This window comes from Chelonoidis abingdonii, chromosome 8, assembly GCF_003597395.2.
Source record: "Chelonoidis abingdonii isolate Lonesome George chromosome 8, CheloAbing_2.0, whole genome shotgun sequence".
NCBI classification, from domain to species: Eukaryota; Metazoa; Chordata; order Testudines; family Testudinidae; genus Chelonoidis; species Chelonoidis abingdonii.
The window spans coordinates 9,788,544-9,812,395 of record NC_133776.1 but is presented as its reverse complement, the minus strand read 5'-3'; the positions used below and the strand labels follow the sequence as shown (position 1 = coordinate 9,812,395).

General features: G+C 43.6%; 1 protein-coding gene across 1 annotated transcript in view; it reads right to left on the bottom strand.

Annotated features, from left to right (window-relative positions):
* DCUN1D1 (defective in cullin neddylation 1 domain containing 1) overlaps nt 1-23,003 on the bottom strand; it is a 35,625-nt gene extending 12,622 nt beyond the window's left edge. The window contains exons 1-2 of the mRNA XM_032784851.2: nt 22,858-23,003; nt 4,401-4,617 (exon numbers count right to left, since the gene is read on the bottom strand). Of these exons, the coding sequence (XP_032640742.1) occupies nt 4,401-4,617; nt 22,858-22,860 (220 nt within the window). The 5' untranslated portion in view covers nt 22,861-23,003. The remainder of the gene's footprint in view (nt 1-4,400; nt 4,618-22,857) is intronic.
* Between the last annotated feature and the right edge of the window lie 849 nt (nt 23,004-23,852).

The following is a 23,852-nucleotide window of genomic DNA, read 5'->3' as shown; positions in this document are numbered from 1 at the left end:
TCCCCTGCATGGTCCTGCTCTTGACTCAGAGATTGAGGCCCCACTGTCACTTGGTTCCATGATATACAGTGCTGCTGCTTCTTTTCATATGCCATCCTTGTCCAAACCAGTTCTTGCTCTTGTTTTACAGCCTCCGCCATTATTTTCTGTCATGATGCTTTCACCTCTTCCAGCTCCCAGTTTGTCTCACGTAACTATGTTGCCAGGGCTTGATGTCTCCTCTCAGAGGCTATGGCTACACTTGAAACTTCAAAGCGCTGCCGCGAAGTGTGAGTGTGGTTGCAGCGCCAGCGCTGGGAGAGAGCTCTCCCAGCGCTGCACGTAAACCACCTCCTCATCGGGTGTAGCTTGCAGTGCTGGGAGCCACGCTGCGGCACTGTTTACCCTGATGCTTTACAGCACCATATCTTGCAGCGCTCAGAGGGGTGTTTTTTTCACACCCCTGAGTGAGAAAGTTGAAGTGCTGTAAAGCGCCAATGTAGCCAAGCCCTGAGTCTCTCAATCAGCTCCCACCAGCCTATGAGTCCTCGCTCCTCATCCTTGCTGCTAGGCCACGCAGCCCAACACCACACATCCGGGTAATGGTCATATTATGGTCAACAGATCCGAGCACTCCTCTTTTTCGTAATAGGGCCAGCGGATTAGGCCAGTCTCTTCCTACAATTATGGACCAGGAGAGGTATCTTACAATGCTGACACTCAGCTTGCTCCTTCAATCTTGTAGTTCTATCTCTACCTCTGCAGTCGGGTAGACCCATGTCTTCCAGGTACACGTGAAAGTTTCACTGGCAAATGCCAATCTATTCTACGAGGAGACTACTCCCCACTCTGTCTGCACCCAGACTTAATCAATCCTTTCATTTCCTGTCCAGCCACTTTAGCAGTTACCTGGTAGGCTGAAGTTTGCCCCCTACTGAGGGAACGTTTCAAGTCACTTTCCGTGACTGGGCAATCCTTCTGTTTATCAGCCAGTTGGCCACACCAGAAACAGAAAAATGGATTCTTCTGAGTGCCACTACCTCCTCCAGTTTCGTAAGTACAGAATTGTCTACGAATTTCTCTCTCCATGCGTCTCCCCTGCCATCCCAGAGTCAGGGTTCTCTCACACTGCCTCCCTCAGAATGGTCCCTTTGACCTACACCTTCGTTCAGGTGGCTCAGCATTATCACCTTCCACGTAGGTCTCTGGACTCATGATGGCCTCACTGGCAGAAGTTGGACAAAACTTCTGGAGTCATCTATGGGCCCCCACAGACAAGATCCTTAGGAACTCTTCTAGAAGTATAAGGTTCATCACTTTGTCTAATGAGTTTGTGTTAGGCTGCAACCATTGTGTTGCCAGATCTCATAAATGTGCTACCACTCTAGGATGCACACTCAGGGGAAAGGCTCTGTCCTAAACTGGTGATGATACACTTCTGTGCACAGACCCAGTTTATCCAGAATATCTTTTACAATTTTGTATGACAGTGCCTGCTGTCAGACAAAGCTTAGTAGGCCGCCTGAGTTTCTCATCAGAAGAATAGGGCTACTAAAGACGGGCTACCTACTGTGGTCACTACCCTCTTAAATGTGTGAAAAATCCCTCCGGGTCAACATCTGGGCCCAACTTTGCCAGGCCTGACACCAGTTTGGCAGAATTCTCTTCTCCAAAAACCACTCAGGTCCCTGGGGTCCACTTTTCTAGGCATTGCAGGAAATGTTCTTGCTGAGCCTGTCCAGCCTCTTGCTGTTGTTACTGCCCTTGTAGTAGGTACAACAAAGGAGCATGCATCTGCTCCTACTGGGCCGCCAGCATGTGGACGATGTACTCCATTGTCCCAACAGAAGAAAAGAGACTCTTAATCTGTCCCTCTACAACTCGCCTTAAAAGAAGTTGGTATTTCCCTCTTTTTTCAGAGAGTGGAGTTCTAAATCCTCCTTCAGGTATCATGTGTAAACATGTGTCCCCACCTCTCGCGCACTGCCTCGTGTCTGGACATGACATTGAAGAGAACTTTGCCTCTTGCATCCCCTTTCTGCTTGCCACTCCCGATTTCCCATTAGGGTATTCTGTGGTTTGACCTTCTGGTCAAGTCACGTAAAAATCTAGACCCCTTCTGGGGTAGTATAAAAAAGTCCAAATAAAGATTCAAACAAGACCTCAAATTAATAGCCCTTCCACACCCTCAGGCTTCACTGTAGTTTCCTGGTTGTATCCAGCCTGTTAAGCCCTTGTCCATGGCTTCTGTCTGAGATACCCATCTCCTGCGTTCCCTATAAGCTGCGTACTTGGGCAGCCACCCAGGAGAGAGTCAAATGTTGCCCAGCTGATTAGCAGAGCAGGCAAAGCCGGCAGCATGTGTTCAGGTGCTTCTCCCACCACATTGCTCTGTCCTGCAGCTGCTCCGGGGACCCTCCTGCTGGCTGTGCAGAGCAGGGGGAGGAGGGTGCTGACGTTAGGTATCCCCCTCCCCCCGCCTCTTAACCCCATCTCCGCAGAGCAGGGGAGGGGACACAGCCTGGTTCAGGACTAGGGGCTGTTGCGGTGAACAGTGAGTGACTAACTGCCTTTCTTAAAGAGACAGTGCACTGTTTCTGAGATTTCCCCAGCAGTGAGTTCACACAGTCTCTGCTCTCTCTCACATACTCTCCCCCCACTCGCTCCTGCTGCCCATGTACCCTATCTCTGCAGAGCGGGGAAGGGAAGACAACAGGGCTCAGGACAGAGCAGGAGAGCTTTCAGTGTGTGTCTTAAAGAGATAGCGCACGGCGTGTCTCAGAAGCTTCCCCAGCAGCCAGCACACACACCCATGTCTGTGTCTGTGTCACACTCACCTCCCAACACATACTTGTATTATTGTTGTTGTTACTTCTTGGTACTTCCTGCAGTGCACATATATTCTCTGAAATTTTATTCTTTCAAAGTGTGTTATTTTAGTGTTTTGACTGGTCTAAGCATAATTTTTATCTCTCTTACACTTAAATTTAATTCTTTGGTTAGTGAGTTCTAAAATGCCTAACCTGTCCTGGCTGAAGTAATTATTTCCCATGGTAACTTTTTTATAATATATATTATACCTAGATTTTTTGTTTCTACTGGTGGCACACATCTGCACATAACTTAGTGCACATAAAAAATTTATTCCACACGTGGATGGAAAAAAATTGCAGGAACTTTGCCTGTCTGCTCTACAGTCTCTCCACAACCGAGCTCCCTCACTCTACTTATCCAACTTAGCTCAACTTCCTCTATCAAGAAGGCAATTAGTTCCCCTCCAGGTTAATGTAGACAAGCTCTAACGCTAGGAAAATGAAGGCAGTTCACTCCTCAATGCACACTCAAGTTCTTGGCTAAGATTGCCAATGTGGGTGCCACTTCCAATGATGGATTTAGAGACAACCAAATTGGCTCTCCCAAGAAACTACTAAACTTGACATCAATCAGCTATAATTTTGGCCATTAGCCACTTGAGCTGAATCGGATATAGGAACCTAGAAGGCAAAGACTTTGTTGCCTCATTAACAAATCCAAGTCATCCAGCCATGTGTCCTCTTCCCCGCCCCCCCGCCCCCAGCATTTCATGAAAAGTCAATAGCTGGACTAGAAAAGAGGTCTTCACATTTCAAAATGAGGTAATAACCCTTTACTGATGTAAGCCAGCAAAGACTTCAGGATAATTGTATGTGTATTACACAATGTTTATGCAAACAGCACACATCTTAACACTAACAGAAAATGTAAAGATGACAATGCAAATCTCTTTTTTTTTTAAACTAAAACATGAAGAATTTTTTTTTTTTTTAACTAGAATCTAATCTATCGCTGCAAACCCCCTACGCCTTACTTTGTTCATTATTCAGCCAAACATTCAACTGATGACATTTTCAGTTAGGCCACAGTGGGTGTTACCAACTCTTTCCTGCCCTGTCTGCATTGGTCTCATAAAACTACAGGGTTGCTTTTGAAGTGACTCCCCATCCTCACTCCACCTTTTTGACTGAGTGACCAACCTATATGCCATTTTATTTTGTCAAGGATTAAGTCTGGAGTGATATGTTACCCACAAAAGAACCAATCTAAAGAAGCTTGGCTATCAAGGGGTCAAGTGGGTAACACTACATGAAGCTCCAAGTTTAAGCCCCAATCTTGCAAAAAACTTACACACATGCTTAAGTCAATAGTTCATGAAGTTAAGCATGTGTGTCTTTGCAGTACTGTGGCCTTATATATATGGTATCTCTGCTTTTTTCTAGACTGGTCTTGTATTATTAGTTACATAAAAGTTAGTGTGTACGGGTCAGTTTAAATTTAAGTAGAGTAGCCCAGTTATAAGCATACGATGCACACATAATCTATAAACTAGCAGCTGCAAATAAAATAATCTAAAAAGTATAATTGTTAGAACTCACTGCACCCACCTTTGTATCTGTTATATAGCTGTTCTAACTTCTTTCTGTCCAATGATCCTTTAACACTCTCTCGTATATAAAGTTCAGGATTTTGGAAAAAATTGTCTGTTGCAACATCTAACTTCCAGTCATTTTGAGAAAGACAACTCACGGCAGTCTTTTCACTAGATTGAGTGAAGATCATAAACTGACGAACTTTATCTTTCTGTGACGATTTCAACTTGTTCTAGGAAAGTTAGAAAAGACAATATTGAGACGAAAACTAATTACTGGAAAAAATATAAAGTACCTCCAAATTCCATTACAATCTTCACAATATATTAAACTTCTCTCCCGAACAAAAATTAAACAGTCAGACCACAACTTATGCTCTTTATTCTTAATACATACCTTGTTTTTCTTACAGTTGGTTATATCAAAAGATGCTTTTTTTAAAAATTACACGTGGACATTTTTTAGGCATACTATAAGACAAACAACTGAATAGGTATAAACAGATACATTTCTATAAAACATTATTGCCGATTTCCTATGAATGCACACAAACAACACTGTGTGCACCATAATGTTTTCTTGAAGAAGTCAGCAGTGTCTTCAGTATTCTCAACCCCGTCTGGCTGCACAATGCAAGGGTACGCTCAAATCCAGATCTTCCATATAATGGCAAAACTATCAACTAAATCATCATACAAATCCCCTAGCCAAACCATCCAGAAAATGTTAAAATTGACAATATCTCAATAGGCAATAAGTTGTAGTGATGAGGCATTACACATGCACATACAGTTCCTATTTAAAAGGCTGATCTTTTAAAATCTATCTTGCCTAGAAGATACTGAGTTCTCAGCTTACAGCAAAAGCAATTTTTAATGTTATGTGTGACAAAGAAAGGTAACTGAAATGCATAAAATTTAAGTCTGCTGTAATCTGGAAAACTCTCATTCCTCATGCAAAAAAAAAAATTCACCAGATGTTGACAGACTAGTTTGCATCTTCAATTCAGATAATACTAGCATTTAAAAATAGTGAAAGCTGAAAATTGAAAAATGAAACATCTTCAAACATTTATATAGCGCTTTTTGTTTTCTAAGTCCTTAACAATAATTATATAATCCCCACAACAGTTCTACAAAGTAGGTATTGTCTCTATTTTAAAGAAGCAGAAACAGACTCAAAAAGGTTAAGCAACTTGCCTAAAGCAATACAGTGACAAAATTTGCTCAGCAAAAAAAGCAGTAGTGAGTCTTAGGCTACGTCTACACTACGCGCCGTTTCGGCGCGTTAAAATCGATTGCTCGGGGTTCGATATATCGCGTCTGGTCTACACGGGATATATCGAACCCAGAGCGCGCTTAGATCGATTCCGGAACTCCACCAAAACAAACGGAGTTCCGGATTCGACATGGCGAGCCGCGCACATCGATCCCGCGCGGTGAAGATGGGTGAGTAAATCGATTTTAGATATTCGATTTCAGCTACGCTATTCTCGTAGCTGAAATTGCATATCTAAGATCGATTTTCGCGCGTAGTCTAGACGGGGCCTTAGGGTATGTCTTCACTACCGGCCAGACAGGCAGGCAGCGATTGATCCAGCGGGGATTCATTTATCGTGTCTAGTCTAGATGTGATAAATCAATCCCTTAGTGCTCTCTCATCGACTCCTGTACTCCAGCTCAGCGAGATGCACAGACAGAGTTGACGGGGGAGCAGCAGCACTCGACTCACCGTGGTGAAGACACCATGGTAAGTTGATCTAAGTACGTCAACTTCAACTATGTCATTCATGTAGCTGAAGTTGCTTAACTTAGATCGATCCTCCCCCACAGTGTAGACCAGGCCTCAGAACCCAGGTCAAACTGGAGCTCATCGAGCTTGGGCTAAGGTGCTAAAAATAGCAGTACTGACATTTGGACATGGGTTGGACCCGGAATGTTTACACTTCTATTTTTAGCCCTGCAAGCTCAAGTCTGTTGACACAGGCTCTGAGACTTGCTGCTGTGTGTGGGGGGGGATCGATGTTGCACTGTGTAGACATACCAGGGTCACAGTGAAAATTAAGGAGTTATCATGCTTAAACCAACAAATTCTCTCTCCACTTAAGTCCAAAATTAAACCAACTTCTTGAGTCCAGTAACTTATTAGGCAACATGTGATTCTGGATTCAATGATTCTGCTTTTGAGTGGGGGAGAGGACTAAAGAGTGCTTAGTATTTCAGATCAGACATTTTTACCCGAAGTACATTATAAAAATATTACCCCAGTTGTTACTGATGAAAATGGAGTCTCTTCCAGCGATTTCACTGAACCTCAATCCAATTTAAAAAACGAGTCAACGTTTTCAAAGCAGAAAGCTTTCTAATCAACATGCTGAAGCCTACTAATAAAAAGTGCCGTTCTAATTTAGGAAACAAAACTCAGTTATAAAGCCCAAATTTTCATACTCCCAAACTTACAATTTTTCATCTTATATCCTATCTACGTTTTTATATCATGCCAATCATAGCATTATCTGATTGCCAAACTCCTTTTCAGGACCACGGGCGGGGGGAGGCAAAGATCTGAAACGGACATACACTATTCTTAGACAAAGAATGAACATTTTTAAAGGAGTGGGAACAGAAACCCAATTCCACGGTATGTTTTGCATCCAATTACATAATTAGGAAGTATAACCAGAGCTTCAGATTCCAAATTATTCTAACTCAAAAGTCAGATCCAATTTAATGCTGCTCAACAACTCTTTGAGTGGATGATGCGAAAAACCAATACTCGATACACTCGCAAAAGTAGTTAACATAAGTTTGCAGCCTAGGTATTACACATTCTATTGAGTACAACAATGCACACATAAGCAAAATTTAAATATGATCTACAGTGGAGACCATTTATGCTATTACAAAAGAAAGACAATCAGCATTTCTATTTAAAACCCCCATCTGAAAATGTTAACAGTTAAGAACTTGGCACATAGAGAATATGTTGCTTCATTCTCTCAGCTTTATATAAAGTTTTGCCTTAAACAAGTTTCCCATATTTTGCTCCTTTTCCCACAATGTATGTTAAAAATTAAATTTTCAGGAACAGTTGCAGACAGATCAATCCATTTGAATAAGTACTGCCCAGATGATGGTAGAGTAAGTGCCCAATGTTTCAAACTGGTGAGCATCTCCTGTGAGATACTGAGCACGCTCAATTACTGAAATTAGGACTTTCAGAAGCTCAGCACATCACAGGAGGCATTCAGTGCCTTCAAGGATTGGGGTCAAAGTTTCACCCATGTACATCGAGCACAATGTGGAATGATTACTTGTAGAGGTAAATATGTTTTTTTTTTTTAATATCAGTTTTTAAGAAAGGAAGTACAAAATTTGTAACAGGGTGAATAAAAATAATTTTTTTAATTAAAAAAAATCAGATTTTTTGATAAAATGCTTTTTGAGGAAAAAACCTGCCTAAAGATTGTTTTAATTAAGATACATTATAGCTCAAAGATATCTCATCATGGAATAGGGATTATAAATTCTAATTCTAAAGTATGAGACAATATATTCATGTAATGTTTAAGAAAAGTTTTGTAAATGAGTTCCAATAGTTCATGGATTAGGGACCCAATCTTATGGTGTTCCATGGGCTTCTGTAGATTATTTAGGTTCATCTTTCTATCTACCCAACGGAACTCAATGCTCAGTCTACAAAATACCATCAGAGATGCTTAGTTTTGCAGTTCTCAGACTGTGATTTGTGTCTCAAGAGATAATGGGCTTGTTAACAGCAAAAATGTTTTTAAATAAAATATAGAGGTGAGAAATAACAGACTTGAACCCTATTGTCCCTCTGCAAGTTTTTGTACACAGAGTCAATCCCTTACCTTTCTCTAAAAGTGCAAAGATTCAAAAGTTCAATGAATAGAAGATTGTTGGTGGCGGAATAGATCTGGACAAGGACAAGTCTGGAGATAAATGTGAGAAGGGAGGGACACCCTGTAGAAACGAAAGTGAAACTGTTTGAGCAGCACCGTCCTCAAGCCTTGAGGTATTTCTGAGTATAGCCTTCATTGATTTGAGATCTTCCATACCATTCTCTCACTAAAAGGGAAAAACAATAATGGCAGTAGGCCGTAAAAGAGACCCAGTTTGGGAATAAGAACTATTCAAGGAATGTGTGTTTGCTGATGATGTTTTAAAGAAAGTCCCACCAGTGAACTGGTGGAAGTCACTTAAGCACTTGGATTCAGAGACTGCTGAAGTGATAATGTCACTTTTAACAGCAGTAGCTTCCTCTGCAAGTGTAGAAAGAATATTTTCTTCCTTTGGATTAATTCATTCCAACTGAGAAATCGTTTAGGACCTGAAAAAGCAAGAAAGCTTGGTTTTCTTTTCCTGATAATGAACAAACAGGAAAGTGAAGGTGAAGACGACTGAGTTAACTGCAGAAGCCAGTATTTAAAGTTTTTCATGTTGACCTGGCTGACACAGTCGATTTAATTTTTTGTTGTTTTTTTTTTTTAATTATTTCATTTAACTATTTTAGTTTAAAACAATTTTATCAAAAACAAACCTGATTTTAAAAAACTTAAATGTTTAACTACATTCAAAAATTCATATACTTGTTTTGTTAAAATATTATATGTTTGCTGTTGGAGAAAAAAATCCAAAATACATAACGTTGTTGTTTTAGTTAAATAAAACAATTTAAATGTCCGTCTGGTGATGTTCTCCTACGAATACAGCACTGCAAGAAAATCCTCCAAATATGAATGATTAACTTGTTGAATTGGAGATAGTTCACCTCCCAATGACTCCATAAATATCTGCTTCAATTTACTTTTGGTAAATGAAATGACCAGTCATTCATTTTCTGATATAGCTGTAAAACTAATCTGAAAAAAATTCAAAATAAATCACTTTAAAAATGTATAATACGTACCTTCTAAAAATAAAGCCTACATCTATCTCTGAATTGTGAAGAATATGTATTAAGGTTATAACAACCAACAAGAATGCACTTTTATGTAGAAATCTATGATTAAATCGGGGCTTCCTGACTAGTTTTTAAATCAAATCCACCCTTTCGTAATATTACATATATAATATGCTGTGGAATGTAGTGAAAAAAATCCTAGAAACCAAGATGGCAACTCCAAATCTGTGCATTCCTCCCTCCCCATTAGTAATACCAGGAAGCCCGTATCGATCAAGGCTGCAATCCTGCAAATAATTCCACACACTCAGGCCAATGTTCCCATATGAAGTCAGTTATAAGATTGGGCAATCAGACGGTAAACTCTTCAGGACTGGAGCCTTTACTCACTATGTAAAGTACCTTGCACACTTATGATAATTTTAACATTTGTATTTGTAAGTCAAATATTTTTAAATACAAAAATCACAGGGAAGATAATTTATATGCTCTGTACCAGGGCCGGCTTTAGGCCGATTCGCCCAATTCCCCAGAATTGGGCCCTGCGCCGGCGCCTTTTTAATTTTTACTCATCCGACGATGCTCCAGGTCTTTGGCAGTGGGTCCTTGAGTGCCTCCAAAGACCCGGAGCGAGTGAAGGACCCGCTGCCGAAGTGCTGCCAAAGACAAGGAGTGTCGCCGGGTAAGTACAATTCAGGGCCTGCACTTGCTAAAGCTGGCCCTGCTCTCTACCATGCAATCCCTACAAGGTTCGATGGAAGATCCCAAGAGTAATGATATAAAAAGCAAAGGGAGGTCAGGGGAAAGCTGAGCAAGAGCTTCAACGGGAATGCAGTGAATTACAGAAAAAGGTAAACAAAAAATAAAATAGCAATTTACTTGGTAAAAAAGTTGTAGCTTAAATTGGTTTTACTGTATAGTTTTAATATATGCCTATATGTGTTTCATTCATTCAGAATTTTCCTATATCCAGAATGACCTAAATGTTAGTAACAATTCAGTGCCTTTTAAATAAAACTAGAACAGATTAATTTTTAACAGATTAATAAAAGCTGTGTTACAATTCATTTCTAATCCATTTTCTCTTTCAGAATATTTCATTATTAGAATTATTTAACATCCACTTTTTCTGATTATGTCACCATGGAGCATATTTCTGTTGGCATATCTGAGATTCCTTCTATCACCTCAAAGGCCCTGTACACTGGAGGAGCCTTTCCCCAAAAGCTTCCGTACTCTGTTCACATTGGGCAGCTCTCCTAAAGCCTGCTGGTGTGGAACTGCAAGAGAGAAGATTATTGCCAAGTTTTTAATATCTTGTTACAGCTCGTATTTGGCTGCACTAAAAATAAGCCACATCTCAAGAGGCAACAGGCTCCAAAGCATATTGCACTTTTTAAAAGTATTTAGAGAAACTGAGTTTCAAGAGACTTAGGACTTGGCTACACTGGCACTTTAAAGCGCTGCAACTTTTGCACTCAGGGGTGTGAAAACACCCCCCTGAGCGCTGCAAGATACAGCGCAGTAAAGCCTCAGTGTAATCAGTGCCACAGACCTGGGAGCGCAGCTCCCAGCGCTGCAAGCTACACCAGTAGAGGATATGGTTTACGTGCAGCACTGGGAGAGCTCTCCCCCAGCACTGGCACTGTGACCACACTCACACTTCAAAGCACTGCTACCGCAGCGCTGCCCCGGCAGCGCTTTGAAATTTCAAGTGTAGCCATACCCTTATTTTAAAATGCTCAATAGAGAGGCTACCGCACCCTATAGCCTTTCCTGTGTTTAACTAGAGACAGATACAATACTTGCTAACCCAATTCAGGTTAGCTAACATGCCTCTTCCTCAACTTGAAGGGAACATACTAGTAACATGAAGTCAGTTAAATAAAAGTCTGTCTGCTATCACTGTTGGAATAAAAAAAAGACAGTGAAAAGTGAGATAAATGAATAGATTGAATGTTCTAATACATTCTATCAGCCTCTGGATAAGGAGAAAAATACAAACTCAGGTCTTTGGATACCATTCCTTTAGATCACAAATTTACGTGATGAGCACAGTATAAGAACCTAGATAGATGTTTATGCATAACACTGAAAATTCTGAAACACCTCTTGTCTGTGTAGAATAGGGGTGTCAAACAGCCCACCTGTTCCATGTGGCACCGAGAACCCTGTCCTTTAGCCTGCAACTTCCTCTGAAATGAAAGACAATCTAGCCTAGAGGGAGCCACTAAGCAGGAAACTCATGCCTGACCACACAGATGCCTGTAAAAACTGCCACCGCTTGGGAGGAGCAGGAGGACAAGTAACACCACAAAGCCTGGCACAGAGAAGTTCTTTTCTAGCCTCGCCTTCCTCTTCTCTATCAATCTCTCCCACCCCTTAGCACTGGGCTCAGAGACATGATATCTTCTCCACTTCACTCCCTAGTACCTCCTGCCTCCAAAGAACAGGATGAAGATGATAATTTCCTAAAAGAGGGTACAGAAAGAGAGAAATTCCCCCAGAGGAAAGGGGGAAGAATGAAAAAAGTCTTATTTATGAATTCTAAGTGAACACATTTTCTTTAAACACAGGATTTAACTTCACTAATGAGACATTATGAAACTGCACAAGACTGCAAAATTTACTTATCAGTTTTGATAATGAATTTTTGCTCCTGTTCCCAACAAAAGGGAGTTTGACACCCCTGGTCTAGTTGGACAATGTCTCTGACACTGGCCAATACCATACTGCTTCAGAGAAAGATATAAAAGCTCTATAATACATTTAATTGGGCAATATTTTCTATTTATTTCTCTTCTCTGGCCCCTTGACAGAGTCATCAGCCTTACCAATCCTTATATAACATAAAGCTGCCAAGATCAATTTGCCCATTCTGACCATGTCACTGCTCTCTCTCTGAATCCCTCCAAGCGCTCTCTAATTTCAACCACATCAAATTCAAACTTCTTGTCCTAACCTTCAAAGCCATTCAATACTGTGGCCATATTTGGAAGTCAAAACCTAGTGAGGATAAAAGGAAGGCACACAAATTCTGGCAAGTTAAGCATAAAAGTATAACAATGCAAGCCAAGAAAGAAGTTGAGAAGTAACATGCTAAAGACACAAACGCTAACAGTAAGCATTTTTTTAATTACTTAATAGGCAGGAAGCTTGCCAAACAGTCAGTGGGGCCACTAGACAACATAGGTGCTAAGGAAGCACACAAGAAAAACAAGGACATTGCAAAGAAGCTAAATGATTTTTTTGTATTGGTCTTTGCTGCAGAGGATGTGGGGAAGATACCCACATAAGAACTATTCTTTTAGGGCAACAAATCTGAAGTACATACATGAACAGGTCAGAAGAAGAGGTTTTAGAACAAACTGATAAATTAAACTGTAATAAGTCACCATGATCAGATGGTATTAACACAAGAGTTCTGAAAGAACTCAAATACGAAACTGAAGAACAACTATCTGTACTACGACATAACCTATCACTGAAACAAGTCTCTGTACCAGATGACCGGAAAGTAATGCCAATTTTTAAAAAGGGCTCCAAAAGTGAGCCTAATAATTACAAGCCAGTGAGTCTAACTTCAGTACTAGGCAAATTTGTAGAAACTATAGTAAAAAACAGAATTATCCGACACTGATGTACATAACTGTTGGGGGAAGAGTCAACACTGCTATTGTAAAGCGAAGTCATGCCTTACCAATCTACTAACATTCTTTGAGAGTTTTAACACTCATGTGGATAAGGGTAATTCAGCCAAGACAGCATACTTGGATTTGCCAAAAGCCTTTGATAAGATCCCTTACCCAAGACTTTTAAGGAAACTAAAAAGTCATGGGAGAACAAGGAAGGTGCTCTAATGGATCAGTAACCAGTTAAAATATAAGAAACAAAGGGTAAAAATAAACGGTCAGTTTTCAGAATGGAGAGAGTTAAGCAGCAGGGGCTCGAAGGATCTGTATGGGACCTGTGCTGTTCAACTTTCGTTAATGATCTGGAAAAGTGAGTGAACTGTAAAGTGGCAAAGTTTGCAGGTGATACAAAACTATTCAGGATAGTTACGCCCAAAGCTGACAGCGAAGAGTTACACGGGGATATCATAAAACTTGATGACCAGGCAACAAAATGGCTGTGAAATCCAACATTGATAAGTGCAAAATAATGCACATTAGAAAAAATAATCCCAACTACAATTGTAATTAGCCATTACCATTCAAGAAAGATCTTGGAATCATCGTGGATAGTTCTCTGCAAATTTCAGCTTAATGTGCAGCAGCAGTCAAAAAGGCTGGCAATAATATTTGCAAACTCATGGGTGATAAGAGAGGTCCCAGAAGACTGGAGAAGGGCTAACATAGTGCCCCATCTTTTAAAAGTGGAAAAAGGGGGAGCCAGGGAACTACACAACAGTCAGCCTGACCTCGATATCTGGGAAGCTAGAGCAAGGGTAGGCAACCTATGGCACGCATGCCAAAGGCAGCACGCGAGCTGATTTTCAGTGGCACTCACACTGCCCGGGTCCTGGCCACCGGTCCAGGGGGCTGTGCATTGTAATTTAATTTTAAATGAAGCTTCTTAAACATTTAAAAAAAAAAATTATTTACTTTACATACAACAGTTTAGTTATATATTATAGACTTACAGAAAGTCACCTTCTAAAAATGTTAAAATGTATTACTGGCACACAAAACCTTAAATCAGAGTGAATAAATGAAGATTCGGCACACCACTTCTGAAAGGTTGCCAATCCCTGTACTAGAGTAATGTATAAAACATCCAATTTGCAAGTACCTAGAGGATGAAAGTGTAATTGCTAGCAGCCAGCATGGATTTACTATGGACAAATCATGCCAAACCAGCTTGATTTCCTCCTTTGACAAGGTAACTGGTTTGGTGGATATAGGCAATACAGTGGACATAATATACCTAGATTTCAGCAAGGCTTTTGACACAGTTCCACATGATACTCTATTAAGTAAGCTGGAGAAATGCAGGCTCTGCAGAGCTACCAGTAAGTGGATATTTAATTGGTTAAACAATTGCAAACAAAAAGTAACTATTCATGGAATGATGTCAGATTGGAGGGAGGTCTCAAGTGGGGTTCCACAGGGATCTGTTCTGGGTCCAGTGTTATTTAACATCTTTATTAATGACCTGGATGTAGGAATAAAGAGCACACTAATCAAATCTGCAGATGACACAAAGCTAGGTATGTTTGCTAACATTTTGAGGGTAAAGCTAAAATTCAAAGGGATCTTGATAAACTGGAGAACTGGGTGACAGAGAAAATGAAATTCAACAAAAACAAATGTAAGGTGCTACACTTAGGGAAAAAAACTAAATGTACAAACAGAATAACTGGCTTCATAGCAGCAATGCTGGGAAGGATCTGGGAGTTGTAGTGCAACACAATCTCAACAAGAGTCAACAATGCGATGCTGTTGCCAAAAAGGCAAATACAATTTTAGGTTGCATTAACAACCCAAATCACGGGAGGTGATAGTACCTCTCTACTCGGCTCAGCTGGAGTACTGTCTCCAATTCTGAAAGGATGTAGAGAAACTGGAAAGGATCCAGAGACAAGTGATAAAGATGATCAAAGGGATGGAATGTAAGCCATATGAGCAAATGTTGAAGGAGCGGGGTATGTTTAGTTTGGAAAAGAGGAGATTAAGGGGGGACGCAATAGCAGTCTTCAAATACTTGAAAGGCTGCCATAAAAAAAAAGATGGAGAAAAGTTGTTCTCTCTTGCCACAAGAGGGCAGGACAAGAGGCAATGAGTACAAACTACAGCATAGCAGATTTAGATTAAATCTCAGGAAAAATTTCCTAACGGTAAGAACAGTAGGACAATGGAACAGATGGTCTAGGGAGATTGTGGAAGCTCCGTCACTGGATGTTTTCAAAGGAGGCAGGCAAGCCATCTGTTTTGGGTGGTTTAGATATGACAAATCCTGCATCTTGCCAGGGGGTTAGACTAGATGACCCTTGCGGTCTCTTCTAACCCTGTGGTTCCAAGATTAGAGGTGCTCATCTTAGAAAAGAGACAGTGAAGAGGGGATATGACAGAAGTCTATAAAATCAAGAATACTGTGGAAAAAGTGACTAGAGAAGTGTTATTTAACTTTTCCCACAATACAAAAGACCACCTGATTAAATTAACAGACAGCAGGTTTAATACAAACAAGAGAAAGCACTTTGTACACATCACTCAATTAACCTGTGGAATTCATTGCCATGGTATGCTGTGATGGCCAAAAGCATAACTGGGTTCAAAAAACTAGGTAAGTTCATGTAGGACAAGTCCACTGATGGCTATTGGCCAACATGGTCAGGGATGTAACCCCATGCTCACACTGACCCTACATCTCTGACTTCCAGAAGCCAGGAGGGAAAGATAGGGGTGGATGGGTCCAAAACTGCCCTGTTCTGTACGTCCCCCCAAAGCTCTGGTACTGGCCACTGTCAAAGAAAGGATACTGGCTAGATGGACCATTGGTCTGACCCTGTATGGCAGTTCTTATCTTCATCCTTTATCAGCTCATTTCTTGTCATGTGACCCAGCTTCCATCTCCTTCCTCCTCCACACTGAAACACAGCACACAGATCATGTCTTCTTGTGTGTTTATATAGCTCTTTGAATGATGGGAACATAGATCTTAGTTGTTGCTTTGGGGAACTTTTTTAAAATAGTTCCCAGAGCCACCCACTCACCATCACCCTCATATATCGGACTTAAACATTTGCCGAACACACAATAGCTAGATCACTAAATAAAGATGAGTGGCCCCGCTGCCCAAGTCAACACCCCTTCTTCCATGCTGCTTAGAAATGGAAGCATGGACTTCTTTCCAGTACGCTGCCCCTGGAACTTACCCAGAGGTTGTGTGTAGTCTCCAGCTAGTTGGCATCTGATCAATTTGAAGAATTCCCATCTCACATCCCTCTGGCTTCCAGAAGGCAGAGAGTATTTGTTCGATTACCATCTCCACCAAACCAATATTCTGGCCCAGGTGTGATGGGAGTCTCCGCTATTCCAATCTCTTCCCAGTGTCACATTTTGGATGCCTACCTCTTCTTGTCAGTTTCACAGCTACCCACAGGGATCCCAATAGCAGCAATGAACACTCATAAAACTTTAGCCAGTTGTCAATCTGCAGCTTAGAAAAGCTCATAGCAACACAGGCACTGGAACTTATTTAGAGGTTACATCTTTAACTATAATATTTTAATATCTTTATTAGGTGTCTTAAATTAGGGCCTAAAAATTCACATAGATGCACTACATAGGAATCTTTTCCAAGTAAGTAGCATCAACTTCTGCAAAATCTTGGTTTGCATTTTAGAAAAAAATCAGTTCTTATGTTAAGGGTACATAAACTGCCTGTGAACCCTACAGAATAATCTGCATGCAGGAGAGCCCCTTACACTACAGTGACTTCATGTCAAACACTGAATAACCTGAAGGCACTGTATGCAGATATTAGCATCGGCAGGTACGATCACCTTTTAGTTCTGGGGTCCTGATTTGTGAAATGTTTGTGTGCACTTTAATGGGAGTATTCTTATGGTCATAACAGCATTTCTTCACTTTTCTTTAGAATTAAAAACATTCAGTGTTGTGCTACATCCGTCAAAAGAATGCATCAGACACTTGCAAATAACCATAAGTGTTCTTGTCTGTGTTTATTAACATATACAATTGGTAAAACATAAAAAGCAAAACTGCATCAAGCGGTATTTTATTCATCATATTTGTTGAGAGCATAAAAACTGATCACAGAAATATTTATTACCACAACAAGCTACACATTTACTGAGGGATAATATATGCATCTAGTGCCATGGAATATGGGTGCATGGCAAATTAAAGACAAATGCAAAGTCCAAGTTAAAGTGTAGCACTACCAAAAATCAATCCCCACAGTATTTTCTGTACTAGTAACAGTCATATCCTGCTAGTCAATAATAATAGTCATAACCTGATAAACACCTTCTCTTCTCTGGTGGTTTGGGGAAAGGAAGATAAAAGGAAGAGAGCAAGGACACTTTTAAAAAACAAAAACAAAAACTGTATTTTAAGTGAAATAAGATTCATTCACTTTCAATTCAGCAACACAAGAATTAAGCGTTCACAAGGTCCAGCAACATAAACCACTCAAAGAAAGGGTGTGAACACCAGCAAGGTTATCTTGAAGTTTTCTGACATTCCTTGATTTGTTTTACAAATTTAAGGTTATTTCAATTAATGCGTGTGTGTAATTGGATAATCTTTCATGGCAATTTATACAATTCTTACCTACCTAACCAAGAGACTGTAATAGCTCTGAGAGTCACTGAGGTAATTCCGAGTTAGGGCCCGTCTTCACTAGCAACGTTAAAGCGCTGCTGCGGCAGCACTTTAACATGGCTATGTAGTCGTGGCACCAAAGCTGGGAGAGAGCTCTCCCAGCGCTGTAAAAAACCCACCTCCACGAGGGGCATAGCTCCCAGCGCTGTAGCACTGTCTACACTGCCATGTTACAGCGCTGAAACATGCAGCACTCAGGGGGGTGTTTTTTCACACCCTGGAGCGAGAAAGTTGCAGCACTGTAAAGTGCCAGTGTAGACAAGCCCTTAATCTAGCAGGCAGAGTAAGTGCTGAATTCAGTCCTTCTTCACTTTTGCCCTAAAAGCAGGTGCACAATAACACTATAATAGTTGTTTTGCACCCAAAATTCTGGTCCAGCCTAGAAGCATCTATACAGCCCCTATATAGCTGCTTCCACAGGACACACTTCTACCAGGAGTGCAAGAATGTGGATAGAGAATCAAGGGTGGACTACACACTAAATCACACAATGCTCTGACAGAAGCCCCTGTTCCTGAACAATCTTAAGATAGCTCTGGTGAAAAGGAACTATATAAACATGAATCCAATGGACTCTTTGGAAAGCTGAGAAAGGACAAAGTTATATATCCTTTGGCCATCTCTTTTTTAAGATACAGATGAAGTGGCCTGAATTGATCCTAAATGCAGATGCTGAATCTACAAATGTTACTTTAGGAAAATAAGTTGGGTTTGAATTTGATGTGCAAGCAATAAACTATTATACACACAAATATTCACCATATAGGTACCAAATAGCCGTATGAAACAATCATCTTACAACTTACAGGGTGATATTAAACTGTAAAATGATGCCATGAACTGAAACAAGACATTACAGAAGATGTCAAACATTAAGAATTTCAAGTTGTACAAGAATTTCAGTTTCCTGTTGCTGCAAGAAGTTTGTCATAATCAACTATATATTTACCATTTTATCACAAGAGAAGCATTTCTTAGAGAACACGTGCAGATACACAAGACAGTAAACAATGTATGTTGTTGAATAAACATTATAAGATTAGTTTGTAGTTCTGGGTTAGGCTTCAGTGCTGCAAATACTTAAGCATGTAATTAACTTTACTATTGTGAACAGCCCACTGATTTAAATAGGACTATTCACAGTAATAAAAACAAGTACGTGCATAAGTGTTCGCAGAATCAGAGCCTTTCTACCCAAGTAGTATTACAAGAAATCCTAACCATTTCATAATGAGGGTGTGTTTTTACTTTGAAGTTCATGGTGACATTAACAAGCCATTAGTACATAATTGTAGAATCAAACAAGTTAAAGCTGGAAAAGACCTATTTGTCCAGTGCCTAGCACAACAAGGCCATGGTCCATGACTGAGGCGGCCAGGTACCACTATAATACAAATTAATATAATAATAAACCCAGTAGATTACCCAGTCCATCAGCGTCAATACAGCATTGTTCCATACATAATGTTTTCTAGTCTTCTGTTCGGTGTAATGTCAAAAAAAAAAAAAAAAAAAAAAAAAGTAAATAAGTTTCTGCCACTTCCTCAGGAGATCTAACCACAGCATAATATAGTCTCATTGCTTCCTCGTCATATTTAATTGTACAAATGCTTTGATTAAATTACAGTCTCTAAATCATAAAGCCAGGTGTTGATTATATGAATACACAACCAAACCACACCTGTGTGTGGTTATAAGTGGCATATCCAGTTGTGTTATGAGGCATAGGCCTAAAGCCAAGTGCTTCAAAAGACCTAAGTAGAAGGTATTCTAGTTTATTGTACTTCCGTGAAGCCATTAACAAGATGCTTTTTATAAAATGTTAGCACAAACACGTGCTAGAGTAACAAATATCTAATGCCGTGGTTTTCAGCTGGGGTCCGCTGACTGTGTTCTAAAAGCAGGTGTGGCAAACTTTTTGGCCCGAGGGCTACATCTGGGTGGGTAAATTGCATGCGAGGCCATGAATGTAGGGCTGGGACAGGGGGCTGGGGTGGCGGAGAGGGAGTGCAGGTTGTAGGAGGGAATGCAGTTGGCAGGAAGGGGTCAGGGGCAAGGAATTGGGGGTGCAGGAGGAGGTGCGGAGTGCGGAAGGGGCTCAGAACAGTGGGGGTTGGGAATGCAGGAGAGAGGTGTGGTGCAGGAGAGGGTGCGGTGTGAGGAAGGCTCAAGGCAGGGGGGGTGGGGGAGAGGAGGGGCATCAGGGCAGGGGGTTGGGGTGCAGAGATGGTGCGGGGTGTGGAGGGAGCTCAGGGCAGGAAAGATTGGGGTGCAGATGTGTAGAGAGAATTGGGGTGCAAGGCTCCAGCATGGTGCTTGCTTACCTTGAGGGCCTCCAGGGGGCAGCGCGCACGGCTCTCTGCCTGCCTTGGCCCCGTGCTGCTCTCGGAAGCGGCTGGCACCACATCCCTCTGGCCCCTGGGGAGGGATGGCAGAGGGCTCCGTGCACTGCCCTCCCCCGAAGGTACCTCCTTCGAAGCTCCCACTGGCCACGGTTCTCCGTTCCCAGACAATGGGAGCTGCCGGGGGCAATGCCTGCAGGCGAGGGCTGCGTGTGGAGTCTCTGCCCCCTCCTCCTCCTGGGGCTCAGGGACATGGTACCAGCCGCTTCTGGGAGCGGCAATCCCACAGGCCGGATGCAGCCTGCGGGCTGTAGTTTGCTTACCCCTGGTCTAAAGGATTCCCAAAAGATTGTCGTTACCATAGAAAACGAGTTTTCAGCCTGTTGTCCGCAGACACCTAGGGGTTCACAGACTATGCGTAAGATTTTTCAAAGGAGTTTGCCCACCCCTGCTTTAGACACAGTCAGCGGACCCCATTTGAAAAATTTTAAGGGTCCACAAATGAAAGAGGTTGAAAACCACTGACCGAGTTCCAAAAAGCATGCAGTTATACTAAGATTCCTGAACAACCTCACCCTTCAACTGCAAAATCTCTCTTAGAAAACCTGTTCTGCACAAAAAGAAACTTCATACAACTGCTCAGTAAACGGTTTCAATTTTTATTAAGGATTTCTAATGACAACAAAAAAGTGAAGTGCAAGAGGTCTAAATGCCACGCCAATCATCTATGTCCTGGAATACCACAGGTGTTTTGTTTGTTTGTTTTACACAAGTTTAACTATGTTGGTGTGATTTTTTTTTAAATGATATAGTTATGCCAGTACAACCCCTAGTGTGGATGCAGTTATAGCGCTGTAAAGGTGTCTTATACCTTTATAGCTTAATCCCCTTCTCACATATTTATAACAATAAATCTACATCCTTACTAGAAGCACAGTACCACTTTAATTATGCCAATATTATTAAAGTGGAACAACTTTTGTGTGCAGATGAGGCCTTAGAAAAAAGTATGACACTAACACATGTCCACTTGAGCACACAAAAACATGTGAGAGACGTCAATAGCAAGATACTCTCATCCTAAAAAAAAAAAAAAAAATTAAAAACACACTGTATACCAGAAATCATTAGCTATTACCAAAATAAATCAAATTAAAAAGTGTAAATGGATAGAATGCCCTTCCTGATGCTGATGTGAAAGCGATCAATCCCTGGTCTATGCAGTAAATGCCCACAAACTCTCCAGGAAGACTCCAGCTCGATGAACCTCAAAAACCTCCATATTACCAGTGACATTGCTTTGCTACAATGGGCACTGAGTCTGGGGAAAGCATCTCCATTAGCTCCTGATGTCCAATGGGATTTGAATCCACCCAAACCAACAATGACACAAAAAACTGAACCTCCCTAAAATGCCCATGAAGTCAAAAACTCCAAACCCAAGGGACCTGAATCCCCCCAAAAATACAGGGAATCCCTCCTTTGAGCCCTTGCTGTGGAGAGGCCTGGACTACTCCCTGCCAAACCCTCCCTGAGATGCAGGTTCCCAAAGCGCCCCCTCAACCCAAGCCACAGACCCCCTCACCTAGCCCCGAGGTGCAGTTCCTGCTCTCTCCCCATAGAGCCCTAGTTACCTCTTCTCTGCAGCACTGAACTGAAGGTTACTGAGTCACCCTCCCCACAAAGGTGCCCAGTCAGCCCCAAAGCACCCTCCCCCTCATATGCCATTCCAGGGGACCAGTGTGCCCCCCCCCGCCCCTGAACTGAAGGGCCTGACCTCTTCCCCCCAGCCCCTGAGCTGAAAAGGGTCTCAGCCCCCCCCCGAAGCCCGCCGCCCCCCCCGAACTGAAGGGCCTGACCTCTTCCCCCCAGCCCCTGCAGCTGAAGCGTCGGTCCCAGCCCCCCGCCCCCCCCCTGAACTGAAGGGCTGACCTCTTCCCCAGCCCTTGAGCTGAAAGGGTCTCAGCCCCCCCCAGCTCCGCCCCCCCCCGAAACTGAAGGGCCTGACCTCTCCCCAGCCCCTGAGCTGAAAGGGGTCTCAGCCCCCCCCCCCCCGCCCCCCACTGAAGGGCCTGACCTCTTCCCCCAGCCCCTGAGCTGAAGGGGTCCAGCCCCCCGAGCCCCCCCCCCCCTGAACTGAAGGGCCTGACCTCTTCCCCCCAGCCCCTGAGCTGAAAGGGGTCTCAGCCCCCCCCGAGAGCCCCCCCGCCCCCCATGAACTGAAGGGCCTGACTCTTCCCCAGCCCTGAGCTGAAGGGGGGTCCCAGCCCCCCGCCCCCCCTGAACTGAAGGCCTGACCTCTTCCCCCAGCCCTGCAGCTGAAAGGGTCGTCAGCCCAGGCCCCCCGCCCCCCCCGAACTGAAGGGCCTGACCTCTCCCCAGCCCCTGAGCTGAAGAGCGGGTCCCAGCCCCCGCCCGAACTGAAGGGCCTGACCTCTTCCCCCCAGCCCCTGAGCTGAAGGGGGTCCCAGCCCCCCCACCCTCCACCCGGCCCCTGAACTGAAGGGCCTGACCTCTTCCCCCCAGCCCCTGAGCTGAAGGGGGTCCCAGCCCCCCCACCCTCCACCCGGCCCCTGAACTGAAGAGGGGGTCTCAGCCCCCCCGCCCCCTGAGCTGAAGGGGGTCTCAGCCCCGCTCCCAGCCCACCTCCCGCCTGAGCCGAACCGAGGCCCCACAGTGACCCCCGGCCGGACTGGAGGCTCCGCAGACGCCGCCTCTGCGGCGCTGCCCCCTGCTACTTTCTCCCCCCGGCGCCACCACGACTAGGCCCCGGCTCCCGCATAGCGGCGCTGCTCGGCGGGGGCCCGGGGGCCGGAGCGCGGCTTGGCCCAGGAGGCTGCCCCCGGCGCTCACCATGTTGGGGGCTGTGCAGGCCTCTCCCCTCCCGGCTCAGGCGGAGACTGAGGGCGGCGACGGCGGCTGCTTCCTCCGGAGGCGGCAGCGGCTCCTCCAGCTCCGAGTCCGGCTCCTCACGGGCCCTTCCGCCGCCTCCCGCTCATGCGCAGTGCGGCGGCCCGGCAGCGGGTACCCGACTCCCTGAGGCGCCCCGCACCGGCTCTGCCCCGGGCGCTCCCCGCCCTTCAGGGGGGCGCCGCTGCTCCCCGCATTGGGCCCCCCCGACTGTTGGGGAGCCCCCCCTGCCCTCTAGCCATGATCGGGCTGTAGGGGGCCAGGAAGGGGACACCCCTGCCACCCATAGCGATTATTAGGGTGCCCAAGGAATAGATGAGGGGCCCGTCCCCCCGTGCCATAGTTTCCATGGGATGTGGTGGGAATAAGCGAGACACCTGCAGGACCCCCCTGGTGGTTACTGGAGTCCAGGGAGGCTCCCCCTGTCCTCCTAACTCAGGGCTCAACCTTTCCAGGCTACTGGACCCCCATGCCGGAGTCTGATGTGTCTTCCCGACCCCACGTTTCACCTCACTGAAAAGCTACTTGCTTCCAAAATCAGACATAAACACACAAAAGTGTTCCAGCACACTGTTACTGAAACGCTGCTTCCTGTCTCATTTTTACCACATCTTAGAAAATACATGGATTGGAATATAAATATTGTACTTACACTTCAGTGTGATCCTTGCAGCTGTTTTTCACTTGTGAGCCGTTTTTGAAGCCTGAGCCCCAGGCGGCAGGGCTGAAACATCTAACTAAGCTTTGTGGGGGCCCCAGTAGCATGGGGTTCCAGGCAATTGCCCTGCTTGCCTCCCCCTAATGTTGGCCCTGCACTTGTGATGGGGACACTCTCTCTCTCTCTCTCTCTCTGGAACCCCCAGGTTGAGTAACACTGATCTAGTTGAGCTGAGTATCTCCTGGAAGACCTCTGAGTATCCCCGGAGGTATGTGTACCC